Source organism: Saimiri boliviensis, chromosome 5, assembly GCF_048565385.1.
Source record: "Saimiri boliviensis isolate mSaiBol1 chromosome 5, mSaiBol1.pri, whole genome shotgun sequence".
NCBI classification, from domain to species: domain Eukaryota; kingdom Metazoa; phylum Chordata; class Mammalia; order Primates; family Cebidae; genus Saimiri; species Saimiri boliviensis.
This window is the reverse complement of record NC_133453.1, coordinates 4,361,768-4,379,855: the sequence shown is the minus strand read 5'-3', so window position 1 is coordinate 4,379,855 and position 18,088 is coordinate 4,361,768. Positions and strand designations below refer to the sequence as shown.

The following is an 18,088-nucleotide window of genomic DNA, read 5'->3' as shown; positions in this document are numbered from 1 at the left end:
TATAAACATGCACAAAAATGGCATGTGCAAATTTGAGATATGAGTATTACCTCTCAGTGCCAGTTTTCACAAAGTAATGCATGTTGCAGTTGTTAATGTACCTATCCTGGGTTCTAGACTAGACGACAAGCTCCCAGATTTTATGTGACTGTGTTCTGTGTCCCTTTTCACACCCTCACAATGAGCACCTGGTACATATGGGTATGTTAAAGCCTGTTAGGTTAATGGATAAACTGACAGATCAAATTAACTCTCAGAATGTGGTGCAGTCTATCAGCCCAGATGATGAAAAAGTACAAATGAATAAATGTTTCTGGAGCTATTGGAAAACTATTTGAATAGCTTTGCATCTATACCATCTTAAATTATTGATTAATTAGAAGTAAATTTTTTTATTTAAAAAACTCTAAAAATATGTATTTATCAGCTTTCAAGCGAGAGGACTTTCTAAGCAAGCTCCTTCCCACTTCCACTGTAAAATATTTTTGTGCATTTATGTAGCAATATTGAGCTTGTTGCCAGTTTATTGGTCATTTTTTGGTAACAAATGATAGGATGCCTCCCTCAGTATCGTCTCAGCCATGAGGGAAACCTATGTAGTTTCATGACACCTGATCCTAGCCCAGCGATGGCAATGTGTCTCTGCTCCTCATGGCTGAAAGCAGCAACGCGGGACAACATCTGCAGTCACAGCAAGTTTAAGGAACGTCTTCTGTGCTGAACTCAAGCGTGAACTTGAGACACCCACTATACAAAATACCTGAGCACCAGCCCTATCTCTAGGGACCTTGCATAATCTAAGAATTTTGGGAGATTTAGATTTTCCACAATTCCATCCTGAGGCACATCCCCTGATTTCCACTCAGGGCCTACACTTGGAAGGAGCAGAATTGAGACTTAGAGGCCCCTGGAGCACCAAAAGAAAGAAACTCTTACTTCCTTGGGGTGAAGTAGCCAGTCACTGCATGGCCTGAGGTTAAATCCAGGGTCTGTGTTGCCAAAGAGGAGAACTAATGGGAGCTCTGTCTACAATAGCATCATCCAAGAAACGCTCAGCCTGCTGGGCAGGTGACCCCTGTTCAGCTAGAGAGGGGAGTGGTATTAGGACAGGCTTACCCGAGGTCCAGAGATGCCTTGTTCTCCTATCAGGCCTGGAGGACCAGCAGGACCAGGTGGGCCCTGGGGAAGGAAAAGGCCATTGTGAGTGCTAATGAGGTGACGCTCCATGAGAAGCCTCTGCATGACATCTGCCCATTCCACAGGGCTTGAAGCCTCACTTCTGCCGGCCAGAAAAGGCCTCCAAAACCCACATTTCTCCTATCTTAGCTGCAGCAGCAGCTGCCTCAATCTAGAACGTGAACAGGCAAGTTAGCTGAAAATGTATACAAGCAACAAGCATTCAAACAGAAATTTATACAAGAATCTTCACAGAAGAATCATTCATAATCTCCAGAAGGTGAAAACAACCCAAATGTCCATCAACCAATGAGTGGATAAACAAAGTGTGCTGTAGCCACACACAGAGTATGTATCCCTCCACCATAAAGAGGAGTGAAGCACTTATACGTGCTGCAATGTGGATGAATCTCAAGAACGTGATGCTCCATCAAGCCACACACACAAGGCCACCTAGTAAATGATACCACGTATACAGAACGTCCAGAGCAGGCAAATCCATAAAGATAGAGACATTCGCAGTTTCCAGGGACTAAGGGTGGAGGGCAATGGGGAGTGACTGCTCATGGCTACGGGATCTCCTTCGAGACTGTGTTGAACCCAGACAGAGGTGACGGTTGCAGAGCACTGTGGAAGTACTAAATCCCACTGGATTGTTCACTTTAAAATGGGTAACTGTCTGTGATATAAATGCCACCTAATCATTTTTTAAAAGAACTTATCAGGGTATTTGGGAAAATACAGAGGGCACACAGTCACACAGGAAGCACTCACCTGTGCACCTCTGGTCCCCTGCTCTCCCTCGAAGCCCGGCTGGCCTGGACCGCCCTTGTTGCCCTTTGAAATAAGAAGATGCGGGAAGGAGTCAGGATGGTTCCTGTCAATGTCAGCTCTTTGCTCTGCAGTCATTTCTGAGCCGGGGACTTGGAAAGCAACCAGGGAAAACTCAGCTCTTCCAGGGGTTACAGATGATCAAAGTGGTAACCCCAGGGCGAGACACTGAACAGGAGCCAGCTGTCTCCCTGAACTTCCACAACTGCCTCTCACTCCTGCCTCACCTCTCCTAGGGCAGCTTTGTGAAACAAGGGTCATTCAGACCTGAAGCAGAGGGCCGAGACCCCAGGAAGCTGCAGGTTGCCAACAGCCAGATAAGTGAGCATGTTCTGGAAGAGACGCCCGCCCGGACTCTACCGCCTCAATCGTGTTTCCTGCGCTTAGACCCCAAGTCCCCACTGGGTGCCATTTTCTCTAGACTCTGCAGATGAGGCCAAGTTTAAGGAGATGGCCAAAAGAGCCTCAGGAGCTGTGACAGCCCAAGGAGGATAAAAGAAAAATAAATCTCAGAACCCCAAAATTACTAAGCGGAAAAAAAGGTCAGGCTGAGAACGGCATTGGCTGGAACTGCCTCCCATTCTATTCCTAATAAGACAGCTACGAAGTTTTTTTGTTTTTGTTTTTTTTTTAAGCTACATACCTCCCTCACAATCTGCCCCCAGAGAAATTCCTTGTGGACAAGGGACAGACAGAACTGAAAGTCATATCCTGCTCACGGAAGACAAAGACATATCCAATTGCTTCCTCAGCCCTATTTTTCCACTAAGCCTAACTAAGGCATAGGTGACTGCTCCCTGTAAACTGTGTATTCAGTGAAAGGCTAATCAGAGACTCAAAAGAATGCAACCTTTTGTCTCTTATCTACCTCTGACCTGGAAGCCTCCTCCCCTGCCTCGAGTTGCCCCTCCTTTCTGGACGGAACCAATGCACATCTCACACATACTGATTCATGTCTCATGTCTCCCGAAAATGTCTAAAACCAAGCTGTGCCCAACACCTTGGCCACGTGTCATCAGGACCTCCCAAGGCATGTCACCTTGGCAAAATAAACTTTCTACATTGATTGAGATCTGTCTCCAAAGCTTTGGGTTCACAGGAGAGAGCATTTTTTATTCCTGGACTAAACTGCATCTGGGCTGTTTGAAGAGAGTCTCCCGAGGGCACTCCATGAGGCTCACCTTAGTTCCAGGGGGTCCCCTTCGGCCAAAGCCACCCTGTGGAAGAAAAAGTCCCACAAACTGTAAAGGGGAGCATGGGAGGATGGTGGGCCTGGGGCCTGGGGCTCTTTCAGACTTCACTCTCTTATTCTTCGGTTGCTCAGGGGACCTTCCCAAGCACCCCACTGTGCCAAGAACCAGAAACCACGCCTCATCAGCCCTGGGGAAACGCGCACACACAGACACCCTTCCTCCACCTTCATCGGGGGCAGTTTTGCTTCCTTGCTGTGCCTGTTAATCACCCAGTGGAAGTTGTGAGAATTACTGCGGACCTGCCAAGCAAAATAATGACTCCTTTTGGCTGCACGATCCCAGCCAGTTTCAAATGAGGAATGTGAAAAGGGAATGTCAACCTGTCTATTTTTCTTCCATTTTCCCAACTGTAGTGAGAAGTCATGAAATACATTAATTATAATGGAAGGGAGTCCCGAGTTCTCCAAGTGATCCTGGCCAAACACAACACATACTCGGTTAAGTAAAGTATCTGAAGTGCACACATGTGCACCTAACAGTCTAGTACTTAGGTAGGGCTCACAACTTGGCAGCATCTCCCTGGATGCTCCAGAGGTGACCTTAAGTTCAAACATGTGGGCTTACTGCACAAGTCATCCATGAATTTCCACCTCAAAATTGTTTCCTTGGCAGTGGAAAGGTTTGGGGTGGGACTGCATGAATGTCCTAGGCTGTCTTTGCAAAGTGAGGGTTCGTGTTGCAAAGACTGTGATGGACTAGCTCTGTTGTGGGGCTCGGCCACCTGCTATATCAACCTAAGAACCTACTCTTCCTTCCAATGGACCAGCCCAGTGATCTGGGGTGATCAGTTTGCCATTATTTGCTGTAGTGCCACCTGCTTCAATAGAAGATCTTGGCCAACTTCCGTGGAAAATTTGAAGGAAAGGGACACTCTTCTCCTCCACAAAGCAACAGTCTGGCCTGGCCCCTCCCAAAAGAGACATCCTAGAGTTCCGTGGGAGCCCACCAGCACTCAGTGACACATTGCTCAGGCTGGAGGTGACCTGCAGAGACTCTAAACAGGGGGATGTGGGCATGCCAAAGCCCAGTGGGAGGGACACATTTCAGCTTGGCCTGAGCCTGGCACTGTGGTCCTAAGGGAAGGGATAGCAGGCCATTAGGCCAGTCCTTACCCTGCCATGAAAGGTAGAACTGAGTCCACAAGATCCTGTGATTGTAACCAAATTCAAATCTAGTTTCTACCTTGTGTGTAGAATTTAAATTAATCTCATGAACTACTCAATTTTAAATCATTTCATGAAACCAAGTTTTAACTCTGCTTGCACGCTGAGTTGTAATAGCCCATTGTAACATTTGATGAGCATTTCTTCTTTTTCATTACATAGCATTATTCAAAAATAACACTCACTTCCAAGCAGTTGATCCAGGTCTTTAAAATGTATTAAAAATAAGTAAATAAATCGTGCTCAAACTTTTAAAAATGGCATTTTCAAAATTTCTATTTTCTTCTGAATTTTCTTTCCTTTCCTTTTTTTTTTTTTTTTTTTTTTTTTTTGAGATGGAGCCTTGCACTTTTGCCCAGGCTGGAGTGCAGTGGTGTGATCTCAGCTCACTGCAACCTCCACCTCCTGAGTTCAAGTGATTCTCTCATCTCAACCTCCCGAGTAGCTGGGATTGCAGATGTGTGCCACCACACCTGACTAATTTTTGTATTTTTAGTAGAGAAGGGTTTCACCATGTTGGCCAGACTGGTCTTGAACTCCTGACCTTGTGATCCACCCACCTCCGCCTGCCAAAGTGCTGGGATTACAGGCATGAGCCACTGTGCCCAGCCTCTTCTAAATCTTCAAGGCAAAATGATGCCTGCAGTCCTCTATTTGATTTTGGTGAGTAGCTCCTTTTGAAAGCCCCTCGCCCCAGCCGACTCTACTGGCCCTAGTACTAGGGCTGAACATGCTGTTGCCCCTTGGGACATGGCTGAGGGCCCAGTTCCCAGCACCAAGCCCGAGTTTGCAGCCTTTGTGCTGTTCATTTCTGAGCAGATACCTCTCCTAGGCACCCACCAGCATCCTGAACAACTTCTGAGGGTTGACAAACTTCTACACCACTGCCTCCCTGAGCAGGGGTCTTCTCCCAGCTACAAGGCACACGCTGTCTGTGCCCAGGGACCCTAGAAACATTTGGATGGCTTCAGACAGATCATTCACATCACCCTGACTTTAGCATTTCTTCAACAAGACTGAGGATTAGGCATATAAGGAAGTATTCTGCTACAGACACTTCTGAAATGTCTTGAAATTGCAAGATGCAACACAGCAGAAAAGAAGCAAATCTCCTTTTGTTATTTCACTTACAGCAGCACACACAAAAAAAAAAAAAACCCACAGATAATTAGAAAAACAACAAATCTACAACACCCTCCCCCCATCAGTATTAGTATTTCCATTTGGGTTTCTTAAATATTTAGGTGGATCAAACCCAGCCAGATATCTGAAAGCAGCAAATACATTATTTATAAAAGCATCTGTTCTGTATGATTTTGCGGAGAGCAAAGATTAGGGAGAGAGAAGAGGCGAAGCACCAAGTAAATTATAAGAATGAAAACAGACTGGAGAACAACTGTTTCAGAAAGTCTTTCACATTCCCTCAGTGAAGAGCTGCGGAGGAACTGTGCACAGGGAATGTCGGGCAGATCTTATGACACTAAGTAGCACCACAAAGCCCCCCCGAAGGCCTAGAGGCACTCACATTCTTCCCGGTTTCTCCAGGTCTTCCAGGTGCTCCATCTCTCCCTGGGACACCCTGGTGTGGGGGGAAATTAGCATGAGAGTCTCATCTGCAGAGAAGAATGTTGCACAAGACATTGCAGAGAAAGGGGCCGATTCACACAGGAAGAGCCTGTCTGCCGGAGGGCAGGCGCACACTTCTCAGGACGCACTGGACTTCCGTACCCTCCCACCTCTACAAGACTTAGGCTTAACAAGCACCTTCTGGAAATATCTAAGGTGCACAGATTCTTCTGAGAAGCCCCATTTGGCAAGGGTTGCTCTGGTTCGCCACAGAGACTCCCTTCACGGGGACTCTGCTCCTAATCTTAGGCTACTCTGCAGTGTTAAAGGCCACGTCTTTGGCCTCTGTGGCTGCTGATGGGCTGAGGAGCGTGTCCTTTCTCTGGCCCTCAGCAAACCAAGAGTCTAGGAATGTGCAGCGCCTTACCACAGGGCCAATGTCACCGGTTTCTCCTTTGGGTCCTCTCTGCTGGCTGTCTTGTCCTGGGTTACCCTGAAAATGGCATGGGAAAGAGAAATGAGCCACATACACAAGGAAAGCAGCTGCCACTGAACTGGATGGTCAGGGAAATATTAGCAAGGACCTACATGCAAGGCTCCAAGGGACAAGCCCTTCGGCCACAGCCCATCCAGGTAACATCCATGCAGCCCCCACAGAACCCAATCACAGGATCAGCAAGGCACTCTTAGCCTCAAACAATGGGGCAGTGGCTCTTCCCCAGGCAGGAGGACAGCCCAGGCTCACTCTTGCTTATCCTTGGCCACAGACACAAGATGGGCTGGAGGAGGTGGCCAGCTTGCAGGGGTCATTGGCTTAAAGGTTTTACAGAGCCACAAAATGAAAAAAGCCGCAAACTCCTCTCTTTTCTAAAAGCAAATTTAAAGCGCCCTGATACCACATTTTTGGAAACTTCTCAGATCTTTGTATAACGGAACTTGCAAATGATTATCTTGTTAGCAAGAGAACACATCTCCCGAAACCCCAAAATTGCAAGAAAAGAATATTTTATCAACATATTTTAAAGCAATTTCAAAAGTAGAATTCTTCCTTTCATCTCGCTTTCCCCACAACGTTCTTCCTCAGCCTCGGGTCTGAAATCGTCAGTAAAGAAATCGTTACCGGGTCCCCTCGAATCCCAACGTCTCCTCTCTCTCCTTTCTCTCCTCGAGGTCCTTTATCACCCTAAAGAAAGAAGCACAGGTGGATGCTAAAAGCTAGAGGTTTCCATTTTTATCTCACCCTACAAATCACATTCTGCAATTCATACATCATAACTAGAACAGTGCTTACGATTTACTCATTCGCCGTGAAGGCAAATTGGCTTCCACATATTTTTTATTCATTCAGTTAATCCCTGAATGTCTGTTGGGGACTCACTTTGTGCCAGGCACTGGGGATTTATTTACAACAAAACAAACTCAGCTTCTGGCCTATGGAATGTGATCTCCAGACAAGAAAATGTACTGTCATGTGTCAGGGGATATCACAGGCGCACCCACCAGGGAAGTCAGGGAAGGCTGTCTGTAGGAAGTGAGCTTGACATATATGAGGACAGGAAATAACTATTCCCTAAATGAAATGTTAATATTCTTTCCACAATAGCAGCACTGTGGAAATACACCTACCCGTCTTCCAGGATTCCCCTTCTCTCCAGAAGAACCAGGCAATCCTTTGTCTCCCTGCCAAAGACAAGGATTAGAGGTCATATCTGTTGCAATTTCTATCATAGACTGAGTTGTTAGTTTCTGGAACCTTCTGAACCAAAAGCAGTTTGCACTTAGAGTAAAATCACTTACCTCTTCACCGTCCAGACCATCCAGTCCGATTTCCCCAACTTCGCCCTGAGAGGGAATGAGGCAGACAGGTAAGTCTAGAAGGCTATTCTGGCAAAGGAAAAAGTGAGAAATACCGGGAGAGGGGAGAGTGTTCCATTTATGGAACAAAACCAAGCTTGCGTACCTTCTCTCCTGGGAATCCCCGAGAGCCCTGCAAGGCAAGAGGACAGGGGAAGCATTAGCTCTTCCTGCAGGGCTGGTGCCCCAGGGAGAAGAGGCCAAGGGCTGTTCCCCCACTCCACCCCATCTGAATGCTGCAGTGTCTGAAAATTTAATGTTAGAATTCCACCCCTTTGGATTCCTCTCTCACCACCACATGTGGTATTTTAAACCTAAAACCGGAACTGAATGCTTGGGTGGTCTTGGCTCCTTGGGGGGTGGGGAGGCAAAATCCAGGGCAAGGAGCTGACTTTCCAGGCAGAGGCTGACTTTACAACTCTGCAGCCCTTCCCTTCAGCACCTGCCTTCAAACGTCAGTGAACAGAGAAGCAAGTTCACCAGCCTTTAACCCAGCTGCCATCCTCCCACTCCACTCCCTTCCCCAGCTGCTCCCATGGTCCAAGGCCAGGGCCACGGGTACCAGCCTCCCCTCCACCATGGCCCATGTTCTATCCTTATGAGCGTTTCCTGACTGTTTCATGTTTCCACAGGAAACTATTTCTCCATTCTCAGGCTCCCCACCAGCTGCAGCCCCTGCTCTTGAACCCAGCCCGCTCAGAACTGCCTTCCAATGAGAGGTCACAGGCCGCTGAATGTCGAGGTCAAGAAGACTGGGCCAGTGGCCTCCCTCCTTGGCAGCATCTGAAGAAACAGCGAGTCACCGGACCCCTCCCCACACTACCACACCCATTACCCACGCCTCACCTTTATTCCTCTCTGGCCTGGGCAGCCCTGGAAACCTTGAGTGCCGTTCACACCAGGTGGACCTCGCTCACCCTGCCGTGAGAAACAAAAGCATTTTGCGAATTGGGGCCCCTTATCACCTCGTCTCTGCTGGGCTTGCAGCAGCGTGAAGGGCGCTGTGAACAGCACGCAGCAGAAAGCAGATTTCACCATGGGAAACACTCACTGAGGCCACATGAGCCAGGGAGCCTCTTGGGCCCCTGCATGAGGCCTGGCCTAGAATCTGCAGGTGCCCTGAAGGGAATGAGATCTGAGATGGTAGCACGGCAGGCAGCACTGCCCGGTGGGCTGAGGGCGGGTGGGTCCCAGCACCATGTCCTTGTGGGTGCCGAATCCCGGGAAGAGCCACTGGCTTGACGGCTCCTCCAGGTGATGCTTGGTCCCCAGTTCTCTGGCTGAGCCCTGCTGGGCTGGGCCGGGCCGTGGTGGCTGCCCTGCTCTTCGTGAGCCCATCTGTCCCCTCTATCCCAGGGCTGGACCTTAATCTAGTGTCTCAAAGCCCCTCCGACAGGCATCTGTTCCCAGGCATTGCTCCCATGGACCCTGCCACTGGGGTCTGTCCATCCCCAAGACCCTCGGACACTGATGATCTGATCCGGCAGCATCCCCTCTGGGGACTGCCCTGAACGGGGTAACCCCTGCAGCCCTGGTGAGTTTTTGTGCTGCACCGCTGCCCCCAGCTCACTCCCATCTCTGCTTGCATGTCTTAATCTAGTAGACACTGGGTGTGCATATTCCGTGGCCCTCTGACTCAGAAACCAATTAATCCTTCCCTCTGAAATCGCGTAAGAACGAATCCCACACTTCATGCCCACATTTGTCATACTCGGATTCTCGTACTTAGACATCTGGGCAAAGTTGTTAAGAAAATTAGAAATTAATTTTTCTCCCAAAGGGAAAGCCATCAGCCACTGAATAAATGATGAAATCCACAATGCAATCCCAATGGGTAAGGAACAAGGAAGGGTGAAATTTTAGGGACTAAAACAATTTTTACTTACGGGTCCACCCTCATCACCAGGATAACCTCGGTAGCCATCTTCTCCAGGAATACCCTGAAACAAAGTGAAACGGGGCCTTCGTTAAACCCCGTGGTCTTCTCTGTTCTAGCGTAAGGACCTCTGTGGTCCCCCCTTCATCTGGCAGAGCAGCACTAAAATTCAGCATGGCTTTCCCGGTTACTGCTTGTCCCCTCACAACACAGTGTCATGATTCTCCCTATCAGGATCTCTTAGGCCCCTGCTCCGCCAAGAAAGCCTGTCATTTCCTGCTGACTCAAGGCAAATGCTGTGAGTTCCAGTCGCCATTCGCAGCCAGGCTGCTGTCGGGGACACCAGCTCACTTGAACGTTATTTCATGAAATGAAGAACCAAGATGTTAAAGCACAGATTGTCCCGTGCAGAAGGAGGACCCCGCCCGAACCATCTTCCCTGGCATGGGCCCCGGAACAGCAGCACATGGGTTTGCCCCTCAGAGCTCCTCCATCTACCATAAAGAATGGTCTCTGGTCTCCTCATTCATCTCGATGCCCTCCTGTTAGAGAAATTACCCTACAAAAGGAATGTCAGACTTCTGACACCTCATCTCAGGAGCGGGCAAAGATAAAGCCACCGTACCTTTGGCCCGATGCTGCCAATGGGCCCTCGGTCTCCCCTCTGTCCAGAGCACTTGCAGGGAACCCCGCAGCAAGCTTTCTCAGCAATATTGTCCTACAAAAAGGAAGAGAAACCAAACATCCAGATCTCAAGAAATGCCCAGCAGAAAATCACAAACATGCTTTAAAGCTCAAAATCGGATGCAGGGAGGTTTCATGGTGCGAGATGAAGACCCTCCAGGTGACATTTGCTGAATGACTGGCCAGCAAAGTCAGGAGGGCCCAGCTCCTGGCAGGCAGGGTACAGGTGGGAAGTCACCAATGGGAAAGGAAAGAACAACCAGAGTAAGATGGATCTTATCTACAATGTTGCCGCTGGCTGGACCTTATTTCTAGAAGTTTCCATCATCAAATCTTAACTGTAACTTACATATGTTCCAGTTCCAAAATGCAAAGCCAAGCAAGTAGCAGATGGCCAAGACTAAAGGTGGTTCCAAAACAGAAATCCGTGACCACCCTTCTTTGGAACCATGGTGAGAGTCATGGGATATGGTGCCAGGCCAGAAAGAGGCTTCCGGAGCAGCCATGGTGGGAGCACACACAAGCGGTCCTGGCCTGGGAGCCACAAGCTTCTCAACTCCAGGTCACACAGATACCCTCTACATTCTCATCCCATGTGGTCCCTGACCTTCTGCGGGACAGGGCATGCCTCAAATACATTTCCATCTGCTAAGCTAATGGTGGCACGTGCACTTTCTTACAATGAGCTTCCAAGAGCCTTCACTTTCTCCCACATCCCAGATTTGTGAACTAACTCAATCTACTTCCACCCAATTAAAAAAAAAAAAAAATCCTAATTCTAGCCCTGTGAAGAGATAGGGAAGAAAGGAAGGAGCAGAGTCCAGTCATCCCATTCTTATAGCCACAGACCACTCTTGCTACCACCAAAGAACCTCTGAGACCGCAGCGAAGCCCCACACCCCCCAAAAGCTCCACTCCCAGTCCGAACCAGGAAGTCACACCTCCAGCTGAGAGAGGCTGGCCCTGGGAGGATTAGGAAGCCTCTGAGGGATGCTTCATTGACTCTAAGGGAAACTAGAGAAAGCAATTAAAGCATTTCTCCACCCAGAAACGGCCTTTCTATTCCTGCATGTTCTTGTTTTTATCCTGCAAGATTTCAGATGCACTTGACATGGTTTCCTGTTTGAGCATGGCCAATCTCGATGGCTTGCATCCCAGCGATGGTGTTAAAAGAGGCTGTTGCTAAGAGAGCAGAGGAAATGCTAAGGCCACAACCTCAGAGCGCCTAGAACCCCCTTCCAGTTTGCTGTTTTTCCAGCAATTTGCTATTTCCATTTCCAGATTCATATGTGTTACGGCAACAAGGAATTGAGTGAATTAAATAAACTTAAATATCCACCAAGACACCCATCCCCCATTCACCTGGTGATAATTAACTTCATTCTCTTGAAATGCCAAAAATTGTGGTATCTAAACTGGTTTGTGTATACAGACAATAAAAAAACTCACAAGCTGCTCGGCTAGTTCATAATCCAAGTCCAGCAAGTTAAGCCTCAGGGGCCTGTCATACATGAACCCTCGCCCAAACTCCAGATGCATCAGATTCTCCAAGTTGGCCACTCGTTCAAGGCCCACCAGGATCAAAGCACGGACACCTGCAAAAAAAGATGCCTCACCTAGGCATGTGGGAACGGCAATGTCTTTTTTTCCTGACTAAATTTTTAAAGAAAACTTCAGTGTAAAATTTAGCTTTTAACTTAAATATATTTAATCGAGTTAACTGGCTACTCTGAACAGTTGAAATACTGAAACTTTGGACTCCACTGAATAATTATTTCAGGTATGCCAAGAACTAAACCTATTACTAAAAGTAAAGGAAGTGGCATCCATGAAGTATATTCATGCGTGAGTTCTCAAACTCTGGCCTTCTGTAACACGAGCATGCTGTGGGAAGAACTGACATACTAACACCTCCAAAATCAGATCATAGCAGTCTTATCTCCATTGCTTGGGAAAAGCAAGCTAATAAATAGAACATTCTTATGATAAATTGCACCTTTGTAAATTCTTCTTAAACCTCTGGTGTTGGCATCCACTTTCTGATAGTCAGTGCTACCAAACACCAAAGCAAGTGAACAGTCAAACATCACGTCTGGTAACAGGCATGGCTGCTTTCCAGTCACCTTATGTTTGCTACGTCACTGCTTACATTATTTTCTGTGTATTATTATTAAATGTTGAACTGTGATAACTGCAAACCAAAAATAGAGCAATGTATTTTTGTTAGTAATTAATTCCTAGTTTATAGGACGAAGTTAAATGAATCAATACTTCATGATCTTTTGCAAAAGCATCATGCTTTCTGCACATTCTAACACCTGAAGGGCCACAACACAGCAGTAAAGCTAAGTATAGAAGGAATTTTTGTTAACTCCATCCCACAGCTCCAAGTGGGTGACGAAGGGCCACAACGCCAGGAGGATGAGTCCCTCGGGGGACTGCATTAACAGAAAAGTCTCTCTCCAGCAGAGCAGCACACCCACCTCATGACTTCTCATGTTTAGAAAGCCTTGGCACCCACCTTCCTGGCGGAGGTCCTCAGATGCTCTGTGTAAATCAGCCAGATCTCCATCTGCTCCATCAGTGAAATGAATGACCACCTGAAGACAAGACAGCTGTCAAACCCCATGCCAACTAAAAGGAGCATCACAGACTGCTGATAGAAAACTGAGAGATTTACTGTCTCAAACCCCTCGTTTTACACTTAAGGAAACTGGACACTGATGGCCCAAGTTGAGGAATGATTACCCATGTTCAAAGGCCTTTGATATTGCACTGAAAATGCAGGAGTATATTTGAGTGCTTAATTTATTTAAAAAAAAAAAAGACAAGCAGCAATGACAATAAAAACCATTTATCTCATTCTCATATTTCTAAGATACCATTTCTGGAAGTCATGTGCATGTGTGCAACCATGTGTGTGTATATGTGTGGGTGTGTTTGGGTGTGTGTGGGGGTGTGTGTGCATACCTGCATGTGTGCATGTGTGTACACGAGTGCATTATACATGTGCGCTTGCATGTGTGTGGATACACTGAGTGTGCATGTGTGTGCATCCATGTGAGTGCATGTGTGTGCATGTGTGGGGATGTGGGTGTACTGTGTGGGTGCATATGTGTGCATGCATGTGTGTGCATATGTGTGCCTGCATGTGTGGGTGCATATGTGTGGGTGCACGTGTGTGCATGCAGGGTGTGTGTGCATGTGTGTGCATGTGTGTGTTCATGTATAAGTAAATGTTTGTATGCATAGTGCATGCCTGTGTGCATGTTTGGGCATGTATGCATGCATGTGCTTACATGTGTATGCATGCATGTGTGGGTGCATGTGTGTGTATGTGTTATGGGTTAAATTGTATCCCCTTGAAATATGCATGTTAAGTCCTCACCCTAAGTACCAACAGAATGCGACTGTCTTTGGAGACAGGGTCTTTAAAGAGGCTAGTGAGATCATTAGAGTGGACCCTAATCCGGTATGACTGATGTTGTTTTAGGAGATTAGGACACAGACATGCACAGACAGAAGGCCATGTGGAGACACAGAGAGAAGACGGCTGCCTACAAGCCAAGCAGAGGACTCAGGAGAAACAGCCCTGCCAACACCTTGAGGATGCCAAGCCTCCAAGACTGAGAAAATAAATGTCTGTTGCAAAAGCCAGCCAGTCTGTAGTACTCAATGATCATACCCCTAGGAAACTCACATGGTGTGTGTGTTTACACACTATATAGGTATATATGTACACACATGCATGCACACACACACACACAGAGAAATGTAAGTGGAGAACACAGCTGACTCATTTAATTGGCAGGACTATAATTAAACATAAATCCATCACAAATTCAACTCACTCAAGTTTAACTACTGATTTCCAGAATTTTTTAAGAGCTTAAGTAAGACTACCACAATAAGGAAGACAGTACATGACATTAGACCAGTTAATAAATAAGGGACTTTTCCATATAGGCACTAACAACCCAGTTAAACATGAAGAGGATTTAACTTGGGGGAAGGAGCTTCCTCCTTTACAGTAAAAATCTGGAAATTGCCTAAGGAGCACCTGAACCAAGAGGGCTCACGGACCTTCACGCTGTCCGGCGAGGACTGTCTGAACTTGTTCTGATAGACCTTCAGCGTGTCCGCTGTGAGTAAATAGGGGTGCTGGCTGCGCATGCTCCGGAACTTCTCAAGCATCTCTGGCTGGTACTCATCAAAGTCAAAGGCCTCCACTGGCCCTGAGGGCGTGTTGGCCACCACCGACACGCGCACCGTTGGGGAGCGGCCGCCGCTGCAGCTGACCCTGTGCATCTGGCTGATTCTGTTCAAGATGGCATCCACCTTGGACTCAAAGCCCTTCTGGGCCACAAATACATTCTGGTCTCTGGAACCATCAAACCCCAGAATCACATCCAGATTACAAGCTGGAAAGGAGAAATACAGGTAATGAGCTCTAAGATGAGGCTGGGAAATGAACTCTACTTACATCAGCAACAGGGACAACCCAGGCAGACGACCAGGGCATCGCGCTCAAGTATAAAATGAGATGCTGTGTGTGTGAGCTTTGAGAACCAATTTGATCAACACCTCTCATGGAGAGAAACGAGGATCACTGTTAGATGCCAAATTGTAAGCTATTTTTAAAAGCTGGCTTTTTTGGTATTGCCAATAAACTTTCACGTGACGATACACCATCGGTGTTTAGATGTGTCCCATCTTTGTGCTTTAAATTAAAAGCACTTGAAAACCAAATACCCTAATCTCAAATACTTGATCTAATAAATCTATAATTAGATACAGGAATCAATAAATCTGAATTGTTTGAAGGATTAAAGAATAGAAGAGAAAAGCAAATCTTATAAAAGCAAGGTACAATAGACTTCTTCTCTTATCTTGGAAGAACGCCCTATGGTAGTGGTGGGGTGGATGTCAGGACCAGCCCAGGTGGGTAAAAGTAAATGTGTGAAGCAACCAAATGCCAAAGGACTCCAGAAGTCAGCACTAGGGACCAGACGGTTAAAGAAAATATGTACATAATGGGAGTTACCTCTGGCAACGTCGGTCACACCAGGGCACAAGGTTTCGTGCATCGCATCATGCAGAGTTTCCAAAACTTGCTCGCTCAGTTCGGACAGCTCCTGGACGTTGCCCACACGGAACGCCGTGGCACTGTTGGACGCTATCTTTCCAACCTCCTCCGAGTCAATATTCCTCACACCAACGGCAAACACTTTGACCCCCCTCTGGGTGAGGGCCAGGCTCACTTGCTGCGCATCTTCCACTGACTTTCCTCCCGTGACCACGAAGGCAATCTGAGGGACGCGCTGCTCCAGGCGGCTGCCTGCCTCGGGCACAAAGTGGTTCACCCGCAGGTGCTCCAGGCCCACCCTGGTGTTGGCATGTCTGCCCCCTTTGTAGACCACTTTGTTGATGGCGTCGATGATCTGTCTCTTGGTGGAGAAGTCCCTCAGGAAGAATTCGTCGGTGGGGTCAGAGTTATACTGGACCAGCCCCACTTGGATGGAGTCACCGTCTTCATAAACTGTGTCCACGATTTCAGACACAAAGCGAAGCACTTCCTGGAAACTGTCCCGCCTGAAGTTGATGGACCCATCCAACAGGAACACAATGTCTGCTTTCTTCTTCTCTAGAAGTGATCAAAGTGAAAATAAGGAGAGATTGAGTTTCCAGACCCAGAACATAACTACATAAAAGGTAAAATTAAAAAACTGAAATAAGACATTTCTACTAAGTTATTCATAGTAAAACCTTCATTCAACTCCATGCCTCTCTACCAGTTCCTGAATTTGCAGCTCCCAAAAATGCTAAATACAAGATGAGTGAGAAATCATCTAAACAAGAAGGAAAAGAGAAAAATTATTTGATGTCACGCTCTGTGAAAACTCAATGACAGAGAACTTCAGTTATCCCATGTAAAATGGCATTGTGACAAGAATTCAATAGGAACCTGGCTTTGACATCTGTGAGCTCAGATATTTTAGGAAATGCCACTAGACATTCCCTCTGTGGTCAAAAACTTTAAATGGTGCCTGGAAGTAGAGAGAGGTGTGTTAGAGGCAGGGTAAGGAAGAATCAGGAGAAACAGATTGGAAAATAGCATTTGGAGGATGATCTGAGAGCATTGTGGGAGCCAGCTGAAAATCAGTGGTGTGGGGGGTAATCTCTTGATTATAATCAAGCAATTGAGACTGAAGTACAGAGGAGGAAGTACTCAAGACAGTGTGAGGGATGTGAGATGTGCCACAGGCAGCCTGGAGGGGAGCAGTGAGCTAGGGAAACAGGCATACGGCTCCGTCTTGGAGAACCAACCCTAATGGTTTGCTTCAGATGTCTACGTTGTGGCTGACTGGAGAAGGGGTAAAGAAAAATATGGGCTGGTAGAGAGCTCCGCTTTGCTCCTGTAGCCCCAAAGGTAAGAACCAGGAGCACGGGGTAGTAGCTGAGGTGGACGGCTTCATGTCCTCCCGGGAAGTGCTCCCTGACTGTCCCTTTGGGGCAAGGAATGAGGGGACCAGGACTATGGTGGGCATCTGGCCACTGGGCATGGGCCAACTTCAAAGTCATGTTTAGTGGAGCATGGACTGGCTGATTTCAAAGATGCCATCCTATTCTGAAAGCCAATGAGTTTGTAATTAATTAACTCAATGCAGCATCATAGGACCTTTCAATGGGGCTATGATCAGTCTCAGGAGTGACGGAAGATCAACAATATGCTTCCCTCTGCAATTTCAATGGCACTACTTTTCCAGAATTTAATTTCTAATATTATCTGCAGAAACAACCCCGAGAGGGGAAAAGTATTAAAAATGACTACTGATTACTTCTTTAATTTAAAAAATGTTGATGTCACACTCTGTAGTCTTGGGTCACACAGCGTGTACCTGGCAGTGAAGGAGATGGGATGTCCACCCCAGGAGGTGCAGGAGTGGCTGCGGAGGGTCCAAACGAGCTCATGATCCTTTCTTCTATGTTGGGAAGGTCTCTGAACTCCCGCACTGTGAAGACCAGTCTGGGATCATTGGTGATGGTCTGCAGCTCTGTTCTGTCAATGTTCCGGTCTCCTACCCCTAAACTCACAATTCCCGAGGAACGGATCACCTGGGCAAACCTGGACACGTCGTCCTGGGATTTTCCACCCAGGACCAGGACCAGGTGTTGGGGCACCCCGTCTTCTATGCGGCTCCCCGCAGACTTAACAAAGAAATTTCTCGCCACAAATTCCAGAGCCTTGCCAGTGTTCAGTGGAGACCCCCCTCTGAGCCTCAGGCGCCGTATGGCCTCCAGCACTGGGACCTGGGATCTGTAGGTCTTCAGGTAGAATTCTGGGAAGACATCATTGCTGAACTGCACAACTCCAACTCTCACTTTACTGGGGCCAATGTTGAGTCTTCGAACAATCCTGATAACAAAATCTCGAATATGTGCAAAGCCCTCGGACCTAACGCCCTCAGAGCTGTCGATCAGAAAGACGATGTCTGCGGCATCGCTCTCAACTGCTGTCCAGCAAAGAAGAAAGAGGGAAATGTTCAGTGTGTAAGTAGGTGTGCACTTTGCACCATAATCTTAATCAACCTTAAAATTATATCCCAAGAGGCTTGTGTTGTTTGTATCTTGGGCCTTTTAAAATTAGCCATTAAAAATTGGACCTTTTATGCCAAAGCAATTTC

The 18,088-nt window shown here is 47.2% G+C and overlaps 1 protein-coding gene across 6 annotated transcripts in view; it reads right to left on the bottom strand.

Annotated features, from left to right (window-relative positions):
• COL6A3 (collagen type VI alpha 3 chain) overlaps positions 1 to 18,088 on the bottom strand; it is a 91,003-nt gene that overhangs the window by 28,881 nt on the left and 44,034 nt on the right. For 5 of the 6 annotated variants that reach the window (XM_039469720.2, XM_039469723.2, XM_039469724.2 and 2 more), the window contains 17 exons: positions 17,303 to 17,917; positions 15,448 to 16,047; positions 14,487 to 14,824; positions 12,925 to 13,003; positions 11,853 to 11,998; positions 10,345 to 10,437; positions 9,730 to 9,783; positions 8,690 to 8,761; positions 7,950 to 7,976; positions 7,787 to 7,831; positions 7,616 to 7,669; positions 7,110 to 7,172; positions 6,417 to 6,482; positions 5,949 to 6,002; positions 3,189 to 3,224; positions 1,951 to 2,013; positions 1,117 to 1,179 (listed from right to left, as the gene is read on the bottom strand). In XM_039469720.2, the coding sequence (XP_039325654.2) occupies positions 1,117 to 1,179; positions 1,951 to 2,013; positions 3,189 to 3,224; positions 5,949 to 6,002; positions 6,417 to 6,482; positions 7,110 to 7,172; positions 7,616 to 7,669; positions 7,787 to 7,831; positions 7,950 to 7,976; positions 8,690 to 8,761; positions 9,730 to 9,783; positions 10,345 to 10,437; positions 11,853 to 11,998; positions 12,925 to 13,003; positions 14,487 to 14,824; positions 15,448 to 16,047; positions 17,303 to 17,917 (2,468 nt within the window). The remainder of the gene's footprint in view (positions 1 to 1,116; positions 1,180 to 1,950; positions 2,014 to 3,188; positions 3,225 to 5,948; positions 6,003 to 6,416; positions 6,483 to 7,109; positions 7,173 to 7,615; positions 7,670 to 7,786; positions 7,832 to 7,949; positions 7,977 to 8,689; positions 8,762 to 9,729; positions 9,784 to 10,344; positions 10,438 to 11,852; positions 11,999 to 12,924; positions 13,004 to 14,486; positions 14,825 to 15,447; positions 16,048 to 17,302; positions 17,918 to 18,088) is intronic. The other variant, XM_074398809.1, reaches the window with a different exon arrangement.